Raw genomic sequence first — 26634 nt, 5'->3', positions numbered from 1 at the left:
TTTAATTTCAAAATTTTCCTTGTTCAATTTTTCTGAAAGGTCTGTTTCATGGTTCAACTCCTATTTAAAAGTTCGTCAACAATGTGTCATGATCAATGACACCAAGTCTGTTTTTTACAAAACTGAAACAGGAATTCCACATGGAAGTGTCTTAGGCCCAGTTTGTAAATTAACAACTTGCTAAATGTCCTGATGTCGGTCTTCAGATGTACGCTAACGACACAGTTATCTATGTGTCCAGTAAAACCTGTGGTGCCGTTGCTGATAAACTAACTAAAGACTTAGAAAAATATCAGCTTGGCTAGACACCTCTTGTTTGACACTAAATACAAAGAAAACACAGTCGATCTGATTTTCCATCAAAAGTTACCTGATACACAAACACTGAATGTTGAAATCAAAGGTTGAACGTACTGAACAGGTAACAGAGGTGAAATATTTGGGGATCATCCTAGACTCTCAGTTAAATTTTAAAAGCCACGTTAAAAAGATTTGCCAAACCACAAGGTCTGATGTCTTGTTTAAGGATGATAAGAAACTGCTAGATGATTAATTGTGCTTTTATGTTTTTAAACTTGATAGTACTTTCACACCTTTCTTATGGTTTAACAGCCTGGTCTCAAACAAATCAGTCACTGATCAAACCCTTAGAGTGTCTCTACAACCAGGCTCTAAAAATCCTGGATACAAACAAATCAGACATCATCACTGCCATGTTTTTAAGCAAATACAAGATTTTAAGTTTTAGTAATTTTTTTAATTTCCACAATGTGAGGTTTGTGTTTAAATGCCTAAATGGACTTGCTCCTCTGCCTTTCTGCACATCAGATTCTGATTCTGCGGATCACTGATCCGTCCTGTATCCTCACTACCCCAATGCATAACTGCAAACACCTGCATCTAAGTAATTCTCTAAACAACAGCAGAGGCAATGTATGTATGTTTTAGTGCATTCATGGATGTGCTACATTCTGCCTGAATGACTAAGGATATTTCATGCATATTTGCATAACCTCCAATTACTTTGCATTGTTACATCAACTGAAGCATGCACAAATGCACATACAAGTATGTGCATTTGAGTTGACATTTACACACCAATGATCTATCAGATTTATTATTATATAGTATTGTTGTGTTTGTTTCAAGCCAAGGCAAATCTATATATATTTAGTACAAAATAACAAACGGTTGTGATTTTTGACTCTTCTAATAAAGAGGTTTCTTCTTTTCTTCTATTTTTTATTCCTTTACCTAAAGTCTCCATCAAGTATTGAAGTACTTGTTTACTGAGCTTAACCTTTGCAGTAGAATAACTTATTTGCTTACAAAGACCCCACAATCCAACTAATAGCAAGCACTGAACAACAGCAACAAACAACAACAAAACACTTCCTTTTAACATCAGACAAAAACCTTTGAGGGAACATTGCTTTAGGTGTGTGGCCATCTGCTTTGCCTGCCTTGATGCACATGTTCCAAAAACTTGTGCCTTTACACACCTCCCCAGGGAGAAGGGATGAGTGCTGAGTACAGTACGGGAGACTGGCTCCCACACTATTGAACATACAGCCTATGACACCAGATGATCAGGTGACACGCTCTAGCCAACACACAACACACCAACTCATGCAGTATGCATAGGCATGAATCAAGGTTTTGTCTCCTTCTGTACATGCAACCTAAATGTTACACACTCAACATGTTGTCTGGCTGCCCTCAAAGGTGGCATACAACATCAGTAGATAATGTTTTTTAACACACATTCAACATTCATTCTTCTCACAAGCTGCAGGGGTAAAACATGTTTATCTGCTATAACGCAGGGACAGTTATAGTTGTAACTGTCTCAGAGACTTTGTCTTGTACATCTGCACAAAACGATCTAACTTATCACGGTGTCCTCACACATTGTGGCTGAGTAGCCACATAACTTTGTAGTGTTGCCAAAATTCAAAAATACAAACATAAATGCAAAAAACCCATGACACACTTAATTGTAATGTAACAGGAAAGACAATAAATGACAAGAATTAAACATGTGAACTAGTAATAGTCGAATTTGTGTGAAATTCTACCCTTCTGTGTCTCACATGAGAAACCAAAGGAAACAGGGAATGAATGTAATTATAATGCAGGTTAGAAATAGGTTCAAAAAATATGCAAGCAACATGAAAAATATCCTGAATTATGGTTAAAGCTTTTGCATAACTGTCAAAGTGTGTAATGAAGAGTATAGAACTTTGTGCTTGTACACTTGTGATTGTTAGAATACAGGTTGGACTAGTTACCTGGCATCAAGTCAGTCTTAAAAAGAGCTATGATTCTCACTGGGTAAATGTTTTTTCTTCTTGATTACATGGCTGTCCACCAGAAATTTACATGTATGTATTATGGCACCACAGAGAAAAAGGGATCGGGCAGAAGATATTAAAAACTAGAAGTTTCACTGAATATTACCAAATATATCAAACACTTCAATTCCCCCATATGTAGCACTGTTACTGTCATTGTCTCTCTGTCACTCTCCTTTTTCAGTTCTGTAGCTGGATCTGACCTCCAAAGAAAAACCACAGATTCTGAAAAAGCAATTAAGGGCTGGTTGTGTCTGTCTTTTGTCAATCACCGAGGTAGGAAAAAGGAACGGTTTAGCTTATCTTCCTGTGTCGGTCAGCTGTATTTCTGTGTTTTCCACACATATAACAACACAACTAAGATTTTTCAAACATGAATGCACACATAAAAAGTTCCTCTGTGAGTAGCTTAGATGTTTTATGTTCATTGACATTGTTGGTGGGAACCTGCTGCTTAAAGGTGGACAGCCTACTAAACAGGAAACAGCAGGTCTATTTTAGTGTTACGGCGTCTCCACCCTGCCCTGCTGTAAATTGCAATGGAACATACATCAGTGTCAGCTGTTCTTTTGTTCCCAAGTTGATCACACAGACTGCTATCGTAAAGCTATTGAACATTACAATAAAACACATGACTGTGAGCTCACGGTGATCTGTAAACCATTGATTTTAAACCTGGCCCTGACACAAACTAATGGATCTAATAATCACACAGAAACATGGATGTTGTTCTTGGGATGTGTTGCAGAAAGACATTTTTCAGTAAAATCTTTGAGCTTGAAAAAAAAAAAAAGATAAAGATATATATATATACAGTGCTTAACAAATTTATTAGGCCACCTGTCATATTTGTCTCAAAGACCATCCAGCATTAAAGAAGTGCTTTAATTCGGACTCTTTCATTTTCAGTGAGCTCTCCACGTTTCACCATTTTGAACAGGAATGAGGAATTTCAAACTGAATTCACCCAAATTTGAGCTGGCTCACTGGCAAGTCAGAAATTAATCAAGCATAACATTTAACCACTAAAACTCATTTTTCTGTTCAGGAATGCAAGTAAATAACTTTAATTTGACATATTAATCAAGAAATATTAATGTGCCTTGCCATTTTTTCAGTTTTTTTGTAAATCAGTAAATTTGAAAATTCATGGATAACAATTATATTTATATTTTAGCATTATAAATATCATTTGGGTTAAAGAGCTTCTACATATTGATGTATGAACCATTGCAGACACATAAAAAATGATTTTGGTAATTACCACTGCTGTTAATTTAGGGCAGCTGTGGCATAAACCTTACTTTGGTTAGGGTTAGGGTGGTCTAATAAATTTGTTAAGCACTGTATATATATGCCACAGGTATGGAAGCCGAATACTTTGCTCTTTGCAGTTTGTTCAACAGAAATCTGATCAGAAACAAACACATTTCCCTTCTTTAAAAAAAAAAAACAAAAAAGATTGTTTTTTTCTTTTGCTTTCAGCCTTCATTAGTATGGCCTTTGGCAAGAGATGCTGGCATGTAAGAAAAGAGCCATAGGTAGGATTCAGACATGAAAGGGGCTTCACTTTAAAGGTGACATATTATGCAAAAATCCGTTTTCAGGCTTTTCTAACAAATTTCTGCCCCTTGCCTTTCCACAATCTCCCTAAGAATCCGAAAAATCCATTCCCTCCCCCCCTCTCTTTCTCCACCTTTCAGAAAATGTGTGCTGAAGCAGGCCACTCTCAGATTTTCCCCTTATAATGCCATGTGGGGAGTTAGCACCGCCCCCAGATTTGGTTGGCCTTCCCGTCTTGGAGAAAGTTCTGCCCTCCAGTCCTGATCCTAAGCCACATCCATTTCCTGAGAGGGGTGGAGTCAGGGGCAGAGTCAGACAGCTCATTAACATTTAAAGTCACAGAGACAGAAACAGCCTGTTCTGAGCAGGGCTGAAACAGAGGGGTTTTTAGACATGCAAAAATCCAATACTGGAGTGATTTTTTCAGCAACAAACTTCACAGGCATGTTTTGGAGAACTCTCAGACCAATATAAACTGGTCTTAAAAGGGTAAATATGTGACCTTTAACTTGTTAATTATTTGAATGATTTGATAATATGCACTTAGTCATTTTAGTTTAAAGACTCAAAAAAATGAATGAATACATTTTGTTTCCATTAACTGTGCAGCTGTGCTGTTTAATTTTATTGTTAAAACTAATGAGTTTAATCTTAAAATCAATAGACAATCTAGTGAGCAGATTTGAGAAATAAATCTTGGTCTCCAGTTAAACTCTAACCTTAAATTTGAGAAGCATGAGAAAATGACTTGCAGGACTGATAAATCATACATTTAAGCTTATTACCTCTGCCAAGGAGGTAATGTGATCGGGTGGCTTCGTTAGTTTGTTAGCAACACAACTCAAAAAGTCATGGACGGATTTTCATGAAATTTTCAGGAAATGTCAGAAATTGCATAAGGAAGAACTGATTAGATTTTGGGACTGATCCGGATCACCGTCTGGATCCAGGAATTTTTTAAAGGATTCTGTACTATTGGGAGATAGGGCTGCGGTGTTACCACTTTACACCAGGAGATGGTGGACATGAGTAACTTATCCAAAGTTTTGGAGTTTATAGCGTTTGAAAGATGCATGCCTGGTCGAGGAGACGAGTCGGAGCGTAACAGACAGAAAGACAGCGAATTGTAGTGGGAATACTCACAATGCTGGGAGGAATAGAGGAATATTCAACATCTGCCATGACTTTCACATGTAGCGAAGCCAATGCTTTGCCTCACCGTGTCTCCACCCCACCGGGGAGGCTGTAATTGGAGAATTAGATTTTGGGAGTGATCCTGGATCCCCGTCTGGATCCAGGAATGTTTTTAAAGGATACTTCACTATTGGGAGATAGGGCTAATGGCGGAAGTCTGCGCTCTAGTGCTTTTCTAGTTGGAGACTGTTTATCATTTCATGCAGCTTTTATGCACGTTATGATTTTCTCTCATCTCAACTATTGTAGAAACTCCCAGTCACAAGCTGCACCTAAAACAACCAAACTTAAAGGTACAGTGTGTAGAATTTGGCTGCATTTCCTCAAACAGAAACCGTGTAAATGGGATATAATTTTTATATATTTATGTGAGGTATGTTAAAATAAGTGCACAATCATCCCCTTTAAACTTTCGTTTTCTTCTTACAAAAGTAGAAAAAAGCTTTTTAAATTTACATTACTGCGGGTCGCCCTCACGGAGGCTGACATAACGAACCGCCATGATGTCTACGGCAATGTTTTGGGGACAGAAAGAGCAAAACGCGATTTTTAAATACAAACCTGCCCGCCAGTCCTGAAAGCTACCTGGAAGGCAGATGGAGAAGAAGACTGACCTATAATCTATAAAAATAATGGTTACAAAAATGAATGAATAAACCCTCACCTCATCACTGCTGTAAATGATGTCCGGCTCATGATCCTTTTTGGTCTTCACAGGCTCTCGTCGCTTAGTGATGTGATGTTTTGGTAACAGATCGGCGCTAGATGTCCAAATTCTACACAATGCACCTTTAAGATGGTGATCTGCAACAGAGCGATTACAATCTTGGATAGGAAGCCGATAAGGTCACTACCATATTCTTAGAAAATGGAATATGTTCAGTTTTTTTTTTTTTTTTTAGATTTATTTTTGGCCTTTTTTGCCTTTATTAGATAGGACAGTGGATAGAGTCGGAAACAGGGAGGAGAGCGGGGAGAGACATGCAGGAAGTAGTGCCACGGGCCCGGTCTTAGGCCCTTTACCACGTGTCTCTCCCCCACTTTTGACCCTGTTTCCAATTCTATCCACTGTCCTCCTCTAATAAAGGCAAAAAAAAAAAATGCCCAAAAATACATCTAAAAAACCAACCAACCAAACAAACAAAAAAAAAACTCTATCTAAAAATTCAGAATTTTCTTTATGTTATCCGATGATTGTATTTATTGTGATATTTCATTGTAATAAAGAAGCTTTTGTTAATCTCTTTCCCATCAGAGAATTTCTAGGTTTTGGGCACTCTTAATACCATTCAGTTCCAGGAAAACGTTTTTATTTTATGGAGAACAGCAATACTTATTCTAACTTGAAAAATATATATAGTACATGTAGAGTCACAGAAAATGGTCCGGAGTTTCTTCCTTTTCTCCCTCTGATACGAAAACTTCTTTTTTTGGCTGACTGCCAAGGTCAGCCCTACACATGGGTCTGTATGTGACTGACTGACTGACTGACTGACTCTACTTTCAGAGCTGTACATAGAGAGTTGCGCTATGGGCGGGGTTTAGTTGTACTGAAAGCTTGGTAAAGGCTGCCTACACTGCGGTGATGACCTTGGATGAAGCTTTAGCATTGCGTCTGTATTACTAGCACTGGATCATGTTTCTGTATGAGAGAAAGAAATAGAACAACCATAGAAGCTTTTCATGATGTAAAAGATGTTTTTGCTCCTCTGCCAGCCTGCTTTGGCATGAGTATGTGATAGTTACAGGTGAAAGGGTTAGTTGTTGTGTGACTGGTTGTATACAACAGCTGCTAGGTGATTAGCTCAGAATTAGCCACACTGGCACTTTTGCCAGAACTTGACATTTCTTTTATAAAACAAGGTCACAACACCAAAAGCTTTACATGACATAAAAGATGTTTTGGCTCTTCCCCTGGTCTACTTCAGTTTGCGATCATTTCAGGTTGGGTCTGCCGGTGTGTCCAAGGGTTTCTGCCAGGGTAGCTATTAGCTTGGATTTAGCTGTAGGAAAGTGGCAGTTTAATTGGAACATGACCACATTTCTTTTAAAAACAAAGAGCCATACCGAAAGCTTGTCTTGGCAGAGAAGAGGCTTTTGCACATCCCCCAATTGGCCTTGGCATCAATGTTTTTCATGGAGAAGCACCCTCATTAACAATCTACAGCAGAGGTATCCTCTCAGGCTCAGCACAAGAGTAGCACATGCGCACAACATCATTTGTCGCTCTGATTGGCCCATCATGATTGCGACAGCACGTTCCTCCAATGACCTTTTGAGAATTTTTTTGAAAAGTCCTGTCCTTCCCAAACACTTTCTATGGGAGCTTTCCCAGATGAATGTGAAATATATTTATGCAAAGCATTTATGAAACAGTCTATCTGGTGTGTCAGGTTAGCTGTTTATTGCCGACAAGGCTTTATGTTTCAAACTTTTGGGATCCTTCAATTCTCAACCCACAGACATAAGGGATAACACAATTACGCAACCCAAAAACCAATCACTCTACCAGAACATATAATTCAGTCAGGCATTTCAACACGCATCCCAGATAGTTGCGGTCAGCCATATACTAGGTTTTGATCTAGTCTTGTTGAGAATATATACAGTTTATGTTGAGATTACTCAGCTTAAAGTTCCCATTCATCAAGATGACAACTCAACAGTGACTTAAAAATCTGGCTCAACTGTCAGCCCACGTAAGGGTAAAAGAAAACATACTGAAGGTCAAATAAAAGTCAGATACCAGCTAAGATACATATGTGTAAGGTACTTTTACACTCACTACACTTAGATTATAATGGTATGAGGTATAACTAATGCTCATCAGAGATAAAAATCCACTCATTCTGTAAGTATGCAGTAGTAGCAGGTTTTATCTGAATCTTGCATTGTGTAAGACCTCTGAAAGTGTGATGTGGGATTTTCTTGATTTTTATACAGGTTACTCTAAGATGGTGCAGAGCTACGTCTTCAATGTATACACACGGCAAAAGTTTCTATTTCAAACTATATGACTAAGAGATTTCATTCAATTTTCTTACTTAAGGAGAGCTGTCCTGGGTGTGTCTTGCTGTTTTAGCTGATCCATGCTTTGAGTTGTGTCGGAAGATGGTGGACTTGAAGACAGTATTTGGGCAGACTGAGAAGTGGTAGAGGGACAGGCAAGGTTGGAAGAAGAGTTGGGCAGTTGGTTTGGCAGATTCTTGTCATTTCGTAGAACATGTTGAGCCTTGACTCTTGCAGGCTGGAATGGGCCACGTTTGCCATGAAAATGGGCCACCTTTCCAATGGGACCTGTGCCTGTCCTCTTGAGGGTTCTAGAATAAATCATACAGAGTTAGGTCAGTATGAACTTAACATAATTTACCAATATGCAAATGAACAAATACAATATTAACAAGTATCTGTTTACATTCCAGTAAATGGTTTTAGTTTGTGAGATTGGCAATCAGGTGGATCAATGATGTGCCAGACCATCAGTGTTTAAATTTCAGAAATCTGCAAACATGAGATGGTGGAATCCAGGTCTTGGTGGAATCATGGTCTTTGAGGAACGCAGTGTCTTCTAACTTCTGTTTGAATGCTCTATTACAGCAGCTAACTTCATGTTTTCCTACCAGCTTTTTAACAAATTCAACAAGTCAGACAATAATTCCAACTGGATTCCTTTAGACAAAGACAGAGAAGGCCAAGATGCCAAGACAATACAGTACAGTAAAAGATATGTCACATGGTTATGGCATAGTGTCAACCAACTGTGGTATTCAAGCATTGTGAAAGTTAGGGCTAGGTAAGGGGACCGACCCCTGAACTTTGACCCCTGGGAGCAGTATCCACTTAGTAAAGTTTTCTATATGCAACATTCTCTGCAGACAACATTGTTCTTCAAGTAGCAGCCATGTAAACGCACGCTGAGGTTGAACTTCTGAACACCAGACAATGCAGGCAAAGAGAGACAAGTACTTTTTCAATACAAGCAAAAAGCATCTTTTGAAGAGATGACAAAAAGAGTTAACATTTTGAATATTGATTTAAGTCTCATGTAGTTAAAAAATGAGCCTTTGCTGGTCCATTCAGTCAATATGATCCTTTCTGTCTTCCAGAAAAACTACATTTAAATGTTTAAATCTTAATTTATGACATAACAAAAAGGTAAAGGCAAAAAATGAGTACATATAGATTACTGAAGTTGATATTTATTTAAACTATAAAGTGTTTAAATGTTTACCAGCAGTTTGGTAAAAACAATGCTTCAGGACTTACAGAAATTACTATTCAATTGTAAACTTTTATACCCTGTAGACAGGTAATGCAGCAAAAAACAAAGTGCATCAGAGGTAACATTCCAGTACAAAACTGTATTTCACAAGTGTTTTTAACCACATACTGTTAACAAAGTAACAATTCTGTGAGAAAATAGTGCTAACAACCTTGTAAAAAAGGCTTAGAGCTGGTTGCCTGGATCGGCACCACGGATTGGCCCTTTCCCACCAATACCTGATCCAGCTTTGAGGGGCTGGATCAGGCCGAAACCAGGATTGGTATTGGTGCATCCCTAGTTTATACATGAATACTCTTAAATAATAATAATGATAATGATCATAATAAAAACAATAATTATAAAAGAAATAATAATCTCAGCTATGTCTTTTTGTTAAAATAGTCAATGGTTCTTTCTGGACTAAAGATTAAAAGGATACTTCAACATTTTGGCAAATTCGTCCATTGCCATAATTCCTATAGTCTTGGTAATAGGTTCGTTACCTTCAGTTGTCGGTGCAAGCTGTTTTTAGATCGACGCTGCCGAGTTCGGACCTGCTGTGCCAACTTAATGTAAGCAGACGGTATTCCGGCTTTCCCTCATCAAACTCATCGAATACACAATCCAACAACTCCAAAAAGCTCTCATGGACAAGTTGTGACCTGTACATTCACCACGCTATAAAATAATCATGGAACATTACGAGACGGAGATGTTTAAAGCTAAATGCAAAGCCGGAACTACACTCTAGGCATGGCTCCTGCACTGTGACACTCCGCCCAGTGGTTTACTCAAGAAATAGTTCCGAGTATTTGCTTCATGCATCGTAATGTTACATAATTATACATTATTATTTCATAGTGTGGTGAATGTGCAGGTCACAACTTGTTCACGAGAGCGTTTTGGAGTTGTTGGATTGTGTATTTGATGAGGGAAAGCCAGAATACCATCTGCTTACATTGAGTTGGCACAGCAGGTCCGAACTCGGCAGCAGCCGATCTAAAAACAGCTTGCACCGACAACTGAAGGTAACGAAGCTATTACTAAGATTATAGGAATTATGGCAATGGACGAATTTGCCAAAATGTTGAAGTATCCCTTTAAGAAAAAATACACAGAAAATGGACTGCGTGCAACTGAGAAACAAAAATTAGTGTAAAAATTAAACTTGATCAGGCTTAAAATCAGTGAATAAGGTCTATCCAGGATTCACCAAACTATCATTTTTTAAAGAACATTCCTGCTTGAGAAAAATGTCTCATCCAACTTAGTGACCTACCAACATTAAGTTCTGGCCAAGGGGCATCACAAAAACTTCTTTCAGAGATACACATATTCAGTTTACATCAAAATAAATTTTATGATTCCTCAATTTATTAGAGTTGTAATGAAAACCTGCATCAGAGTACCCTCTGAGAAAATAACACCAAACCCTTACAGCAACTGTCACTCATTCTTACTTCAAAGGGTTTTAAGCTGCAGTTGGATCTAATCAAACTTCCTTGCTTCCTTGTAGTTCTCCTCCCATCCTCTTGTTTTTCACTTCTCACTCATCTTGTCTTATGACAGTTGGTTTAAAACCAAACACAGAGCATTTTCCAACTCCATCCTCCACCACTAATTTGTCACCTCATAAAAACAATCCCCTAGTGACCTCTGTAGACCCCTTGTGACCCACAGTCTGGTGATAACAACCTAAACCACTGAACACAAAGGATGAATTTGTGAGGAATTACAAGTATGCTTAACAAAGTAGCACTCGCATGTGCATGCATACACATGAGGACAGATCGTGCACACTCACAACTCTAACAAGACTTTTGTCTGAGTAGTGTTCCCGTCAAAGGAAGAAACAACATTACAATGAGAGGATTAGAACATTGTTGTGAAATTTAAAGTGCTGCTGAAGGGGCAAGATAGTTTTGTTACAAAAAAACACACACACAAAAAAGCAAACAAATCTAAAGCCATGATGGACTTCCAGTAAGAAATACATAACTGTTCAAGATTAATAAAATAAACTTGCATGAAATGATATGGACGTATAAAAACACATGTTAATGAAGGAAGGGGAACAATGTCTCATAAATTTGTGTAATTTAAAAAAAAAAAACGTTTAGTACATAAAGCTTTGGAGTTCTGTGGCACTGACAGAGATGGACAGTCTGTAGACCCACTTAACAAGAACCCCCCTTGGAAAGAAAAGTCACTTAATTTCAAACAAATAGTTTAATTGTGTGCTTAAGAAGGATATCTTGCTTTAGACCGATAAAGAGAAAAATACATTAGATTACAAATGATTACAAATTCACAAATTGAAATATCTTTGCCAGAAGATCATCTTATTTAAGCATTGAACAGCAGCACAATTCTTATTGTAATTACAATCAAGACATGAAACCTCCAGTAATTACAATCGAGAAGTGAAACTTCTGTATATCCTAGATTCATCTCATACAAGGTGAAATATTTCAAGACTATTTTGTATCAGTTCAGTTGTATCAAAATCAACTATAGCAAAAATATTTGAATATTACAAACACCAATTAAAATATATATATATATTTAAAAAAAAAAACAAGATTTATGATACAGCAGTGTTTGCCATCTGGAAATGATTATTTATGCACTCAGTTATTGGTGGGGGCTTCTTATGCATAAATTACTACATGAGTGTGATGTGGAGGCAATCAGTCCATGGCACTGCTGGGGTGTTATGAAGCACAGGTTGCTTTGATAGTAGCCTTCAGCTTGTCTGTATTGTTGAGTCCGCTGTCTCTCATCTTCCTTTTGTCAATATCACAGATATTCACTGTGGGGTTCAGATCAGGCCAATTGGCTGGAAAATCAAGCACAGTAATACCATGGTTAAACAGCAAACTAATGTTTCTGACAGCATTGACTCTGGAATTGATTAAGCACAGTGGACAATCACCAGCAGATGACATAGCAGACACTGGATTCCAAGCACCTTGGATTCTGTGCTCCTCCAATCTTCCTCCAGACTCTATGACCTTGATTTCCAAATGAAATGCAAAACTTTCTTTCATCTGAAAACATGACTTAAGACAACCAAGCAAAGGTCCAGTTTTTTTTCTCCTTAGCCAATTCGAGACTCTTGACACTACAGAAACATGACACTTGTAGCCCAGTTCCTGGACATGTCTGTGTTTGTGGTAGCCTATGATTCACTGACTCCAGCCCCACTCTTTGTGAAGCTCCTTCGAGTTCTTAAATCATCTTTGTCTGACCATTCTCTGAAGGCTGCCCTTGCTTGTACAGCACTCTGAGAACAGCCTACCCTCTCAGCGATGAGTTTCTGTGGCTTACCCTCCTTGTGGAAGGTTCAATGAGTGTGTTTACATGGACATCCTGGTTTTAAGATAAGATAAGATGAGATGATAAGATAGACTTTAATGTCACCGTAGGGAAATTCATCCTTTATTGGTTACAAAACCAATAAATACATACATATAGATCATACAGAACACATAACATTACATCCTTTTGAGTCAAGGTTTTTTTTTTTTTTTTAACCATACCATATTGACATGCATACAGAGAAACTTGGTTATTCATATCCTCTACACATGACAAATCCTATATGGTTTCTAATCACTGGATCATATTTGCACAGGTGTCTGTGATGCTTTCTTTTACAACACAGCCCAGGCATTTTTTAAAATCTGAGAATAAAAGACCACTGTGAGTCATTTTGGGCTTAACACTATTAAATGCCATCATCACATTGAAATGGTATTCTCTTTGTTCCAATTCTTATGAATATGAGGTGATTATAGATTTAACTAACCACTAAGACAGTTTAGCAGAGAGCCTAAGAGAGACCTAAACAATCCCACAGGTAATTCAGTTATTAAATAACTGACCCGGAACCAGCTTCAGAATAAAAATATTATGTGAAGCTTAACCCTCGGTCCCTTGTAATTCTACATCTGTCCTTGTTTGTCCTGAAAACGGACATGCAGAAAGGTGCTAATAAAATATTCATTTTTCAACATTTTTTTTTACTTTTACTGTTTCAAATCTCTTCAACAACTTCAACCCTGACCACTAAAAAAAAAAAAAAAAAAAAATTAAAAAATTCAATGTTTCACTCTTTTTATGCCAGTTATTGTACACCATGTCACTGCTATTTTTTATGGTAAAAACCCCCCCACAAAAACACCATAATTCCCATATAAAATGATCTAGAAAAAAATCTTTTTTTCAATAAATAGAGTCTGGGTCATGCCAATGATGATTAGTAAAATTGATTTTGATGCATTGAATTTTTTTCTGTAGTGCCGAATGCCATATTTTAGCTACATCCACCCTTGTTTGTCCTGAAAACGGACATGCAGAAAGGTGTTAATAAAATACTAATTTTTCAACTTTTTAAAAAAAAACTTTCACTGCTTCAGATCTCTTCAACAACTTCAACCCTGACTACTGGAAAAAACATTCAACGTTACACCCTTTTTATGCCACTTATTGTACACTATGCTTATGACTTGGATTCGTCCATGCTAAACAGATGAGTCCATCCGTGCGTAAAACACGCCAGTTTTACCCTCCTTTTCTCGCGCTTCCTCCTCTACCAAATATAATGCGATTGAATGTATTTGTTCATATTAGGTTTATTTAATGTACAGGCATAAAGAATCAGAGGATATATGTAATATATGAACCACGAACACGCGCATTTCCACCTTTAACCAAGATGTGACCACAAATATGTCAATTAAGCGCAGATATAAATGTACTGCATCTTTGAGATATGATATATTCTTACCTATTGATCGAAAGGACCCGTGCATCCTCATGCTTGTTAATCCACTTGCAATGAAGTGGGGGCAAAGTTGAAATTGTCCAAATGTCCCTCTTTCTTAGTCCCAGGCTGCAGAATCCACAGGTAATATATCCTAATGTAAACACTTCTCTTACGGCATGTCCGCTTGTAAACATGCACGCAGATTCGCACCCGATCACACACGTAGGAGTACAAAAACTTTTCCTTACACATCTAGCCCACTCTCAGACATCCATATCTAGTGGCATGAATCGGTTCATTTAATTCTGGTTATGTTTAGCAGGTGAAATAGCGCTCCAAACACTCTGAGTGCATGGAAGGAAAACCATGTCTGCGCTGCTGAAAGGGTTAAAATGGTGCGCTGCACTATCCGCTGGATCACTGTTTAATGATGAAATTTAGATCTCTGGTGATCGACTGACTGCAAAAAAATGGTTGCTAAAAGTTGTTTTGGTGCCCTAGACACACAGCCAAAAAACGTGTTTTGAATGGAAGTCTATGTGTCCGATTTCGGACAAACAGAGCTGGATGTAGCTATTTCGCGTCACGGGCGTTCTATGGGTGACACGGTTTTCATTTTTTTATTTTTTTAATATGAAGAAAAATAATGACTTTGGCCAAATTTGATGCCTCAATCTATAAAAATGTGACTATTAACTAAAAAAAACCGATGATTAAAATGATGAATGTCCTCAAAACGGACATAGTAGGGACCGAGGGTTAAGCTTTTATTTCGAAAAGAACACCAGAAGAGCTATTGTATTTATATTTCAGGCCTGGGTCATCTTCACAGACTTAGCGGGATGCTTACAGTGTGTTGTTTATCCAACTTAAGCTCAAAAAGCTCTCAACTCATAGCTAGTAGTGTGAGCAGTTGGTCTCTGTCTCCAGGGTAAACTATGGTCACAGTTCATTAATAGCTGAAAAAATCAGACTATTCAGTTCACTATTTATCTAAATATGAGCATGTTTAAACACAACACCGCAGTCAGCTAACACTGATCTGCTGCAGCCTGGTTGTCACTCTCTCTAGACAGAAGCACCCATTGTCCCTCAGCCACATATCCACAATATTTCAGTGTATCTGAAGTAAAATGAATGGTTTAATCAAAGTCACAGGTACTCTGCAACTGTCAGAAAATGGAATATGGCATATACATGGAATATTATCTCGTTTTTGTGAAACCCAATCTTGGTACCTGGAGCTCTCCAGGTACCAACCTTGGGTTTCTCAAAACTGAGATACTTGCATATCCCGGTTTCTGACAACTTAAACATGCACAAACAAAAATGGTGATTCTCAAAAAAAAAAAAAAAAGAAAAACCCCTGAGAGAAACCTGGATACTCAAGTCGATGTTAACACAATCAATGATCATCTTCTGTACAGTTGTTAAGTCAGCAGTTTTTCTCCATGATTGTGGTTGTGTGTACTGACCCAGGGTGAGTCTCCTTTGCAGATTGGACTTTTCCTCAATATTATAATATTCTGAGACACTGGATTTATGATTTTCCTGAGCTGTAAACATATTCATATATAGATAGATATGTTTTAAGACACTAATAATAATTACAAACAAAATCTGTTTTTTAAGGATTATTTTGTAAAATAAATGTGTGTATTAAGGTACTTACTGTGGTTTACCCATAAAGAAATTGGAAAAAAATAAGTCTGAGGTTATTATAAAATCTAGATAATGCACAGGAAAGCATCAAAATAGCACCTGTACATCAAAATTGTTGACCCTCCTACAGGGATCTGGGCATAAATGCCTCCTACCTGTGCACTCTGAGAACCAAATTAAACACAGATGGGTAAAGACCAATTCTAAGACAGGAAAACAATCAGAATTTCAAAATTGTAGGTTGCCATTACAAAAGGGCCTCAAATTCTATTTTGAAATGTTTTGAAGAAAAAAAGCACCTGTTAAATGTATAATAAAAGAAGCATAGAAATTTACAAAGCTGAGCTTTAGATTTACTGTTGAAGAACTGTTATTGCAGTATAACTGAAAGGTTGTCATGCATTGGGCCTTTCCTTTGTATGCTATGTAGAAACATAGTGGGGAAAAAAAAGACGACTTGCAGAAACTTGTCAGAATTTACACTAAGAGGTCCACAGATGGCCATTCATGTGTGCAGACAGTATCCAACTACACAGTCAAATAAGAAAAGGGCTGATAGGCATGAGTTCAGGCATGTCAAGATTTGTAAGCCTTGTTTAACCTCTGTCCTCACCTGTCAGCTTTCCCATTACCAGCTGTATCACTCACAGTGACAGATGTCCTAATGAGATCACCACCATTGTTCTGCACTGGAGGTTGCTGTACCCTGCCTCGCTGCTGGCTCCGCCTCCTGGATGTGATCTGTATAAAGAGTTGAGGAGAAAGTGACGTCTATACTGATATAAACCAGATAACTAGGTCCTCCATCAAAAAGGTTTGTACAGTATGTGGTCTTAGGCTTGAGGACTACCCCAACATGGTTAACAAGCAGTCTTCTGAAGGGAAGTTTTTCATTGAGTTTTACTAGACAAAGGTGTTTTCAGGCCTTGTGTAGGGATATCAAACAGAACTTTAAAAAGACAAAAATGATTTCAGCTTGTATTTATGTTTTTGAACCTGATTTAAACAGAAATCTCTCTGAAATTGAAATACCTTTTTTTTTAATAGTTAAAGACCTGGCCAAGACACCAGTTAAAGTTTGTGTCTAAATAAAACAACTGTCTGTAAAAAGTCATTTAGAACTCAGTTTGAGTGTCAGAAAAAGAAATCTGGAGAGGATGGAACGCAGCCCTAGTAAGGGAATTGCATTTCTATATCTTGACAGTCAACAGTTTAAAAAGGGTTTGAATAGAAGTATGAAATAAAGGGTTGCTATTATGGAAGTAAATTAGGGCAATTTTTTTTCTTTTTTTTTACATTTATTTTTGGGCATTTTGTGCCTTTATTTGATAGAGGAAAAGACAGTGGATAGAGTCGGAAACAGGGAAGAGAGCGGGGAGAGACATGCGGTGAAGGGCCTCAGGCTGGGGCGCGTCTTATCCATTCTGCCACCTGCGCCCTGATTAGGGCCATTTTTGATGGAGAAAATAATTTTGGGCCAGTCAAGATTGAAATGACAAGAATAAAGTCGAAATTTCGAGAACAAATTTGAAATTTTGAGAATATGTTGAAACACAATTTCGAGATTAAAGTTGAAATGACAGGAAATAAGTCGAAAGTTGTTCTTACTAAGTGGATCATAGATGCTGTGTGTTTATGTGGCAAAAAGAGAGAGAATCTCTTTGTTGTTAAATCCAATAATAAGGTACAATTTCACATATTCTTTGATATGAGGCATAAGGCATACTGTAGAGACAGGCAGAATTTTCTGTTATTGTCTTAAATACTCATACATCAACAGGAGAGAACAGCTCTCGTCTTCCTCTGTCTGATCACCTGTAGAGACGCACAGGTGACAGGCTCAACCTCCGTAATGGGAGAGCGAAGGGAGATTCATCACTTGTTCATTGATCAGTGTTTGTTGTGGTGGGATAGACAACATCAATATAAACAACTCTACTGACATATCTGAAGAAAAGCATGAGGGAGCTGAAAGCAGCAATAAAAACATATGGGGGTTTTAATCTCTAGATTCCATACACAAATGTAATGTTCATCGTGTACATGGTGTTTTGCAGGTAACATTTTCTTTACATGTCATACACAATACTGTTAACTAGAGTTTCCAATCCAACATGTGACAAAGTGTTCCCTTTTTGACTTTTTTAACATTTTGTCATTAGCAGCAGTATGATCAATAAACAAGTGATCAATCTCCCTTCCCTCTCCCATTATGTATCGAGGTTAAGTCTGTCACTTGTGCTTCTCTACAGGTGATCAGACGGAGAAGAAGAGGAAGAGAGACACGAGCGCTGCTGTGCTCCTGTTGATGTATATTTAAGACAATAACAGAGAATCGTGACTGTCTCTACAGTATGCCTTATGCCTCATATCAAAGAATATGTGAAATTCTACCTTGTTATTGGATTTAACAACAAAGAGATTCTCCCACTGCCACATAAACACACAGCGTCTATGATCCGCTAGTACTAACAACTTTTGACTTTTTTTTTCTCGTCATTTCAACTTTAATCTCGAAATTGTGTTTCAACGTTATTCTTGAAATTTCGACTTTTTTCTCTTCATTTCGACTTTAATCTCAACTTGTCCAAAATTATTTTCTCCATCAAAAATGGCCCTAATCCGCTTCTGTAGGCTATCATTCACACAGTAGATGCTTTTTTGACGAATAAATAAATTGGCAAAAGAGCTATGAAATTTGATGCCATATAACTTTGCAAATGACACTTTGATACTTTTTTAAAGGGCCTTAGTTTTCACCTAATTGATTTATCAAATTTTCATACTTTTTTAGACCCTCTCATAGCAGACATGACAAGTAACTTGGTTTTAGGAATTGGGCTGGCCAACCCTTGCTAACAGGGACACACACATGCTGATAGGTATAACTAATGAAGAAGTTACAACGTTGACCTAATGGCGGTACTAAGGAAAGGTGTCCCTCAATGCCATCCACAGGACCATGTAGCACTCATGGCTAAATTTAAGCACAGTGCTACGTATGTTGGAAAAGAAACTGGATACAAGGCAGCAGATGAGTGAAAAAAGACTTACAGGAGTGTGGCTTAGGGAGGATGATGGAATAGGAAAAATATTTGGATCAAAATCAAACCCAGAGGTCTGTAAAGCAGTGCGACTTCAGATACTGTGACATACACAAAGAGATATGCCCCTGATGCAAGAAAAATAACCTGTGAAAGTATTTCAATTACATTTAGAAAGAAGAGTATCTTAAGATGTAAATGTGACAGATGGAAAGGCTGGGTAAACTATTTTCTGTCTCCTAGGTCACAGAAGCAACAGTGTACATTAGAGGGACAAATTCTTATGCCAATAAAGAACTATTGTCCAAAGTTTTACATCGAGTTCAGAGTTGGTCTAAACCATATGTATCCTGCTTCATTGCTACAAAAAAGCTTAAACTGTTGTGACCGACACTTCAAAACCAAATTGACATAGTTTGGGCTTATGCAGTGATTAAACACAAGTTACAGCTTTGTATCTAAATAAAGCAACAGGCCTATTCTCAGATTTGATCCTTCATTTTAAAAGGGATGTTTCAGGGTGCTGGGAGCCAGACAATGGTCAAAGTAATCAGCAAATTTATAAAGATGTCACATGCAATGATTACCATAACACGTACAAAGTTTTACCTGAGCATGTGTAAGTGAAGCAGAACCTCGGGCCCTAAACACTCGCCCGGGTGCAGAACTGCACTGTCTGGGCTTTGCCTGTGTTTTAGAGCTCTTTCCCACGAGGCCCTGTCTACCTATTGGATCCAACAGGTACTGTTGAGCCAGACGCATCACATGGCACAGGACCCTTTGGACTCCAGTGCCAGTGTCTGCAAAAATGAGAGTCAATGAGTTAATGCCATGAAACTTCCTGAACATATTTCTTTCAATTTAGGTTTTCAAAATTAAATTAAGGTTTTAAAAGGCACTTTATTTTGGAAAAATTAAGTTAATCAAGATGATACAAAATGGAAAAATGAACTGGGCACTTTGCTTCACTTAGTTACAAAACTGTGCAATGATGCAGTAAGCAGTGTAATTGGAAGGACTAAAAAACATGTTATCATTCCAGTACAGGAAAACCCCAAACAAGCCATTCTGTGTGTGTGTGTATTTTGGTATGTGAATTTGTCCTTGTTTCACACAAATGAATGTTATCAGTGGCTCAGCATATTTACTCAGGGGAAACAATCTGCCTACTTAGGCAAGCTGTGAACACAATCTCACTTATAGCTGTGTACTGTCCTTGCTATGTGCAATTTCACTGGTGCATTTAATCAGAGACAATGACTAAAAATGCTTAATGTGTGCTGCTTGGTAAAATATCACAAGTTGTAATCAATGTGAGTACTTCAATTAACAGTACTTCAACCACAGCTTTCCTGAGGATCAAATCATCTATTTCTGTAACGCTTTCATGATCCTTGTAAATTTCTGTGCTAACGTAAGTTAACATAATATGTGGAATGGAAGTTTGCCATCACCTATATCTATTCACCTATTAATTCCTTTTTTAAAGAACTACCATACATACCATATTAAGTACCATACTGATAAACTAATGTACAACTTTATTACTAAATACTAAACATAGCAAAGTCCTTTGCTCAACGTGGATTACTTTCGTATTAATGTAGTAGCAAAGAGATAAAGCCAATTTCAGGCTGACAAAGCTGTACAAATGCAAGAGTCAATTGAGCTCCAGCTGCATTATCCAGATGCTTTAATCAAAACTGGAGAATTTTAGAATTTGACTTTTTAAAAATCAAGTAAACATACTGATGGAAAGGCAGAGGCTTTTTCTTCTCAAGTGCATGGAAAATTTTAAGTTAGTCCCAACAAAAAAATTCTACTCCTGCATTATCAAAAGTGTTGTAATGGGATCACCATTACCTGGAATGAAAGCAGAACCAAAGAGAACCACAAGGCAGTCAATGGCCCTCATTTATCAAAAACTAGCGTAGCTTTGGGTACAGAAATCATCTTACAACAAAGTACATGTGTGATTCACGAAACGTGCAAATCTGGGCAATAACATGGATGAATTTGTTGGTAAATTGCATGTTCCAATAAACTCATGGTTCAGCCGGCCTTTCCCCTGGAGTTTGCTACATGGAGATACATACTATGGCAAAACAGACTGCTCCTCTTGTTGTGGTATTAATTTCCAGTACAGGGAAGGAAAGGAAATTAAACATTCTTTGTTTGTCAGCCTGAAAAGGGGCATTAAAGGAAATCAGAAATGCCACCTGTGGAAGGAGTTCACTGCTGAGGTTAACAGTGTTGTTTAAAACAACCGAACTCCAGCTGATTTTTAAATACTTAATTCATGCACTCATGATGTATAACTTACAAATAAAAATGAAATTTCTTTTCAATCAGCTCAGAAAAGAAATCCAATATCTTTACATTTGGGTTTAAAAAAGTGGTCATATTTTAAGATGTTAACAAAAGAAGCATGCTGTAGCTCTTAAAAGAAGCAGCACCAAGATTGGCTGTAGCCAGCTGTAGTGCTGCCTGAAATTGTCCCAGATTGAGAGGAGATTAGGCATCATCATTACTGGCATTATAAGAAGTGATTAGGGGCAGTGATATGCAGGTTAGTGACAGAAATATACTGCTATTTTCTCACTGTTCTATTCTTACTGAGAATTGAATACAGATTTAAGAATGCTTGAAATGTCTGGTAGCCTTGAAACACAGTGTTTGTAATAATGTCTATTTCTCATTTGAGTAGCATTTTTGCCAAACATATCAATTGTAATTCTTATATTTCAAAGTATTGGAGATCCTGTCTCTGTCTAAAAGTTTTTGAGCCATGTGCTTGTGCACAATAATGCATGTAGAATATTAGAGGATTAGATTTACTGTTTAAATCTGCAGACATCCCGAATGATTATGATGCAATATAAATTAACATCCTGTGTTTGATCATTGTCAGCTCCATTACACACTCATTCTAAGTTTATACAGTTAACTAGTCTGGATTAAAACATTCATCTTCCTGTTAAAACCCTATTCCAATCAAAGTGGTCTAATTTTTTTTTTTTCAGATGTTCATCTGTTTGTTTTTGTAAATGTAAAGGTCACATATTATCCAAAATACACTTTTTTAGGCTTTTCTAACAAAAATACGTGCCCCTGGCCTATCTTAAGTCCCCACCCCAAAAATCAGAAAAATCCATTCCCTCTCCCCCTCTCTTTCTCCACCTTTCAGAAAAAGTGTGCTGAATCAAGCCATTCTCAGATTTTCCTCTCATGATGTCATATGGGGAGCAAGCACCAACCACAGGTTTGGTTGGCCCTCCCCACTTGGAAGAAAGTTCCGTCCTCCTCTGATCCTGATCCTCCACATCGGGCCTGTTTGAATAGTCCATTTTGCTTAGGAAGGTTCTGAACCGAGTGAAACGACCCAGAAGTATTTTAGTGTTGGCCATGGCACAGGCTGTTCGAATTCTCTAACTGATCAGGAAAGGAGCTTCATTACTTCTTTTATTATCTCCTTTAGACCAGGAAACACTGAACCATCCTTTACCAAGGGAGAGATGAAAAGATGACCCACAATTCTTTGCGTAAACTTCATTTAAAGTGGCACACTTGTTAACCGCTCATCAAAACAAGAAATCAATTAGACTGTAACTTGACTTTACTAGTACTGATTTAAACAGTAAAATTCATTGTTGAACTTATGGGTTAACCGGTAACCCGAACAGAGGAATATTGCAGACATGAAAACTATATCATTCCACTTTTATTGATTTCATTTTTTTCTCATTTCCATTTTTATCCAAACAGTAAACAGTAAACCGTCAGTATTTCAAACTGCATTTGTTTCGCTATTTTGAAATATTAAAGTAAATGTGATAAAAGCTTGTCGAGCTTTTCACATGACAAGCTAAAAGAAAGACAGAACCAGAGTCAACAAAATTAAAAGAGACAAGAGAATTAAAGAAAAAATTGATATGTAGGGAATAAAGCAAAACAATTTAATATTTTTGTAAAATAAAAGGACTTGAATATTATTCATCTAGTGGTATTGACTTTGCAGAGAGTTCAAAGTCAGACAGCTTATTTAACATTTAAAGCCACAGACACTGAAACGGCATGTTCTGAGCAGGGCTGAAACAGAGGGTATTGTAAACATTCAAAATCCAACACTGGAATGTTTTTTTCAGCAACAAACTTCACAGGCATGTTTTGGGGACATCTGAGACCAATATAAACTTCTCTTAAAGGGGTAATATATGTGCCCTTAAAGGAATAATATCCACAGACTGTAGCTCTTCATCTGGAAATTGTCTCCTCATATCGATTCATAATAGTTTCACCTTGTAGACAAAGCTGATACTAGAAGTCCTGCCCTTTCTTGCTTCTGTGTGGCTGGTGAGTTTCTGAAATGGAACTGTTTCCAATCAAGAGCCCTCAGAGATGCGGCAAAATCAGCTGACCCTATGGGCCTTTTCGTGCTTTGAACGCTGAGTGAGCACCTGAAAACTACACTGTATTGATTTTGAAAAAGAAAATTGGCATGCAGCGATTCAAAAAGATTCCCCTTCCATCAAATTTGATGAGCTTGGACTGTTAATCATTCAGGATGAAATATACTGATTTGGTAAATGTTGGCTAGTAGAATACATTATTGATGCACTGTCCTTACTCCCAAAAATTAGATGTGATCCATTCACTCACCTTTCTCAGTTGTGCTTTCTTCCCTATGCGGTGTTGATACATTTTCCTTCTCTCCTCCACCAGCCTGGGTAGGGTCATCTATATTTTGATTTCTACAATTTTCTGAAAGAGACCAAGAAGAAATAAACCAAGGCTCAATTAACGGTCTAATGCCCAGCTATCAAAGTATCAGATCAAATCTCAAAAAGAGCGTAAGAAATATCATTTAAACCATCATATAACCATGAAATGCAAAATGAGTTAAAAATAAAGTTGTTTTTTATTATAACAGGTAATTTTAAAATGTTCCATTTCAATCAGGTTTTAGTGCATCTTTGAATCATTAATGGTGTTCACTTAAACATTGATTACTGCAGTTAATCTGTAAACACTGGCAATTAAGATGGAAGGAAAATAAAGCCATACAAGATACTATTTCAGTCTGGAATCACAATTGGTAAAATGTTTACTGATCTTTTAACCTATTATGCACTATTCAATGTCAATATGTGCACTACAATTCATATTTTTTTTTCACTCGCTGGACCGAGTTGGGTTGGGTGGTGTATTTCTTATGTAGGAGGCCAGAGCTGAGGCTGACATCTAATTAGCTACCCCTCGTATCCGTGTTTTAACACAAGCTTGTCAGACAGGAAGAACCAATGATAAAGTGCAGTTTCCAGACCTAATGGGAGTTTCTGTACAGTCTTGTGTTGAGTTAGTCTCCCAACCCCCACCTCAGTATGATTCACTGACTCATGTGTCTTGTACTTCCTTCCCTTGCCAAACCTATCTCAGTCACTGTCAGACATCAGTTAAGAGGAGGTTCCCTTCCACAACTAAATGCCAACTTCAAAACAATGGAACAGAAAGACATCTCACACACTGCAGGGCTCCAAAAATATAATAATTTATTGCACCAATGTGACATTTCGAGCAGAGTAGCTCTTCATCAGACTAAAGTGGCAAGTGCAAAGCACCTCATTATATACAGTATAGGTAATCACATTTTTGTAACCTCTTTGTAAAAATCTATTTTCTAAATCAACGCTTTGATTTTTGAAGTCAGCATCTGAACTACAGATGCGGCGTATACGATGGAACTGAGAGATAGATTTATGAATTTGTACTCTGAACTGCTAGTTGTGAAAGTCATGTAATATTGTCTATAAACTGGTTTATCTTGCTATTTATTACTATGCTTTATAAATGATTTTACTTACCTGGTTTCTTAAGATTATTCAGAGTAATAGCTTTATACAATGACAGGATCAGATGTATAATACCCTGATTTACTTCTTATGATAGGATTACAGTTCATCTCTGATTCATCAATAGCACCCACAGTACTTATAGGCACCTCTCCAGTTTAATGATGTATTTTATAACTGCTTCCAGCCTGATGATCATTACATTATCCCATGGAGGTTCTCAGTTGAGTTATGTATTTGTTTCTCTGAACTTTAACGGAGTTTAAAAATTGTTTTTTGCAATCTACACAGTCATATGTTCTTGTCCTAGATCCACATGTGCAGGATCTTTTACATTTTTCTTATCTCTATAATGAGGTTAACAAGTAAGCACTAGCTATATCTTGAATATTTGAAATTGTAAATATTGCACATAACCACTGGGTTGTATGTTGACGTGTTTTTTTGTTTGTCCTTGAAACATATTCACGTGATGACTCTTAAATCAGGTGATGTGCTTGTCTATGTGATTACCTTCACCTGTATATAATGAGGCACTTTGCCCTTGCCACTTCAGTCTGATGAAGAGCTACTCTGCTCGAAATGTCACGTTGGTGCAATAAATAATTATATTTTTGGAGCCCTGCAGTGTGCGAGATGCCTTTCTGTTCCATGTCAGTCTCTTCTCGGATCAGCACCTGCCCACCTAGGTTTGGATGTGCATGTAGACTTTTTTCTTACAACTTCAAAACAATGCCATGCAGTATACCTCCTGTTAGCCACCCAAAGACAAACTGGAAACCTCTTATGGCCTTTTACACTAAGGAAGAATAGCCAATTGCTTTTGCTAGTGCTAATGGGGATCCTAAAGAAAGAAAGTATGATGGATAATATGTCAAGTTGTGTAGCTTTCTCCAGACTGGTTTATTCCATACATACCTAAATACAGACCCTCATTTGGCATTTTGCAATCTTTTATAAACAAGACAAAGAGAATTAAATGTGTGGTATCGTAATTTAGCTATAAATGTGTTAACACTAGGGGTGGGACAATATGTTTTGTACAAAATCATTACAGTTGTCAGCATGCAGTTACAACAAAAAAGTCAGAAAAAAGGGCAATCATACACAGCAGTATCCACATTTCACACCCCTATCCTGGTGGTAGCAATCCTCTGAACTGCTTGCTAACTGCTAACAACAAAGTTTTGTAGGGAATATTTAGGTAAAGAAATTAACTCTAGTTCTCAGAGGACTGTCTGACAAGCTTACCTGAACAAAATGGTAAAACACCAAATAAACAAGCATATGATGCACTGCGTCTACGCTCAGCATTGACTACGCCCAGTCAGGTGGTGTGAGGCATTGCTCAGCTGGCAGCTGCACTATTCTCTTCAACAGATACACCTTTAGACAGTGCCTGTGATGTGGCCATAGTGTGAGCGGAATGAGACCTACTGGAGCATGCATGTCCTTACGGTCATAAGCCATGCACAAAAGCATTTATAATCCAGTGCAATAATGCCGTTTTGTGAGGGGTTTCCCCAAATGTGCAGTAGTGCATGACATAAATAGTTGTTCTGATTTCCTGAATCAAGCTGTTTTATCCACATGTGTCCATAATGTACACACTGGGAAGAGTGGATCTAGACTGTGAGAACTATAACGGTTGTTGGTAAAAGTAGATGAAATAAACTGCAACTTGCACTACTGTCATTTAAAAAAAAGTGATCTAGAAAAATGTGGACCCGAGACTTTCTCTTGCTCTTTTCCTGAGCTAAAACAGAAACTTGAACCCAAAACCGAGGTAGGAACTGAACTGTCTTCTGCGAGTCCCCCTTTTTATCACAGACACAAGATTAGTCCAATATCTGCACTCCAAAACACGGTGAATGCTATAACACTGATGACATTACCTGCAGAATTTCCCAGTGACTCAGAGGTCTGACTGACT

At 37.6% G+C, this 26634-nt stretch overlaps 1 protein-coding gene across 1 annotated transcript in view; it reads right to left on the bottom strand.

Moving 5' to 3' along the window:
- Window positions 1–8151: 8151 nt before the first annotated feature.
- The window catches only part of si:ch211-266k8.4, a 68132-nt gene continuing 49649 nt past the window's right edge, over window positions 8152–26634 (bottom strand). Inside the window, exons 11-14 of the mRNA XM_041795192.1 lie at window positions 23512–23613; window positions 19462–19652; window positions 16422–16549; window positions 8152–8431 (exon numbers count right to left, since the gene is read on the bottom strand). Coding sequence (XP_041651126.1) covers window positions 8152–8431; window positions 16422–16549; window positions 19462–19652; window positions 23512–23613 — 701 coding nt within the window. The remainder of the gene's footprint in view (window positions 8432–16421; window positions 16550–19461; window positions 19653–23511; window positions 23614–26634) is intronic.

Source organism: Cheilinus undulatus, linkage group 9, assembly GCF_018320785.1.
Source record: "Cheilinus undulatus linkage group 9, ASM1832078v1, whole genome shotgun sequence".
In the NCBI taxonomy this organism is placed as follows: Eukaryota; Metazoa; Chordata; class Actinopteri; order Labriformes; family Labridae; genus Cheilinus; species Cheilinus undulatus.
Note: the sequence above shows the minus strand (reverse complement) of the source record. Positions and strands in the feature narration are given on the sequence as shown.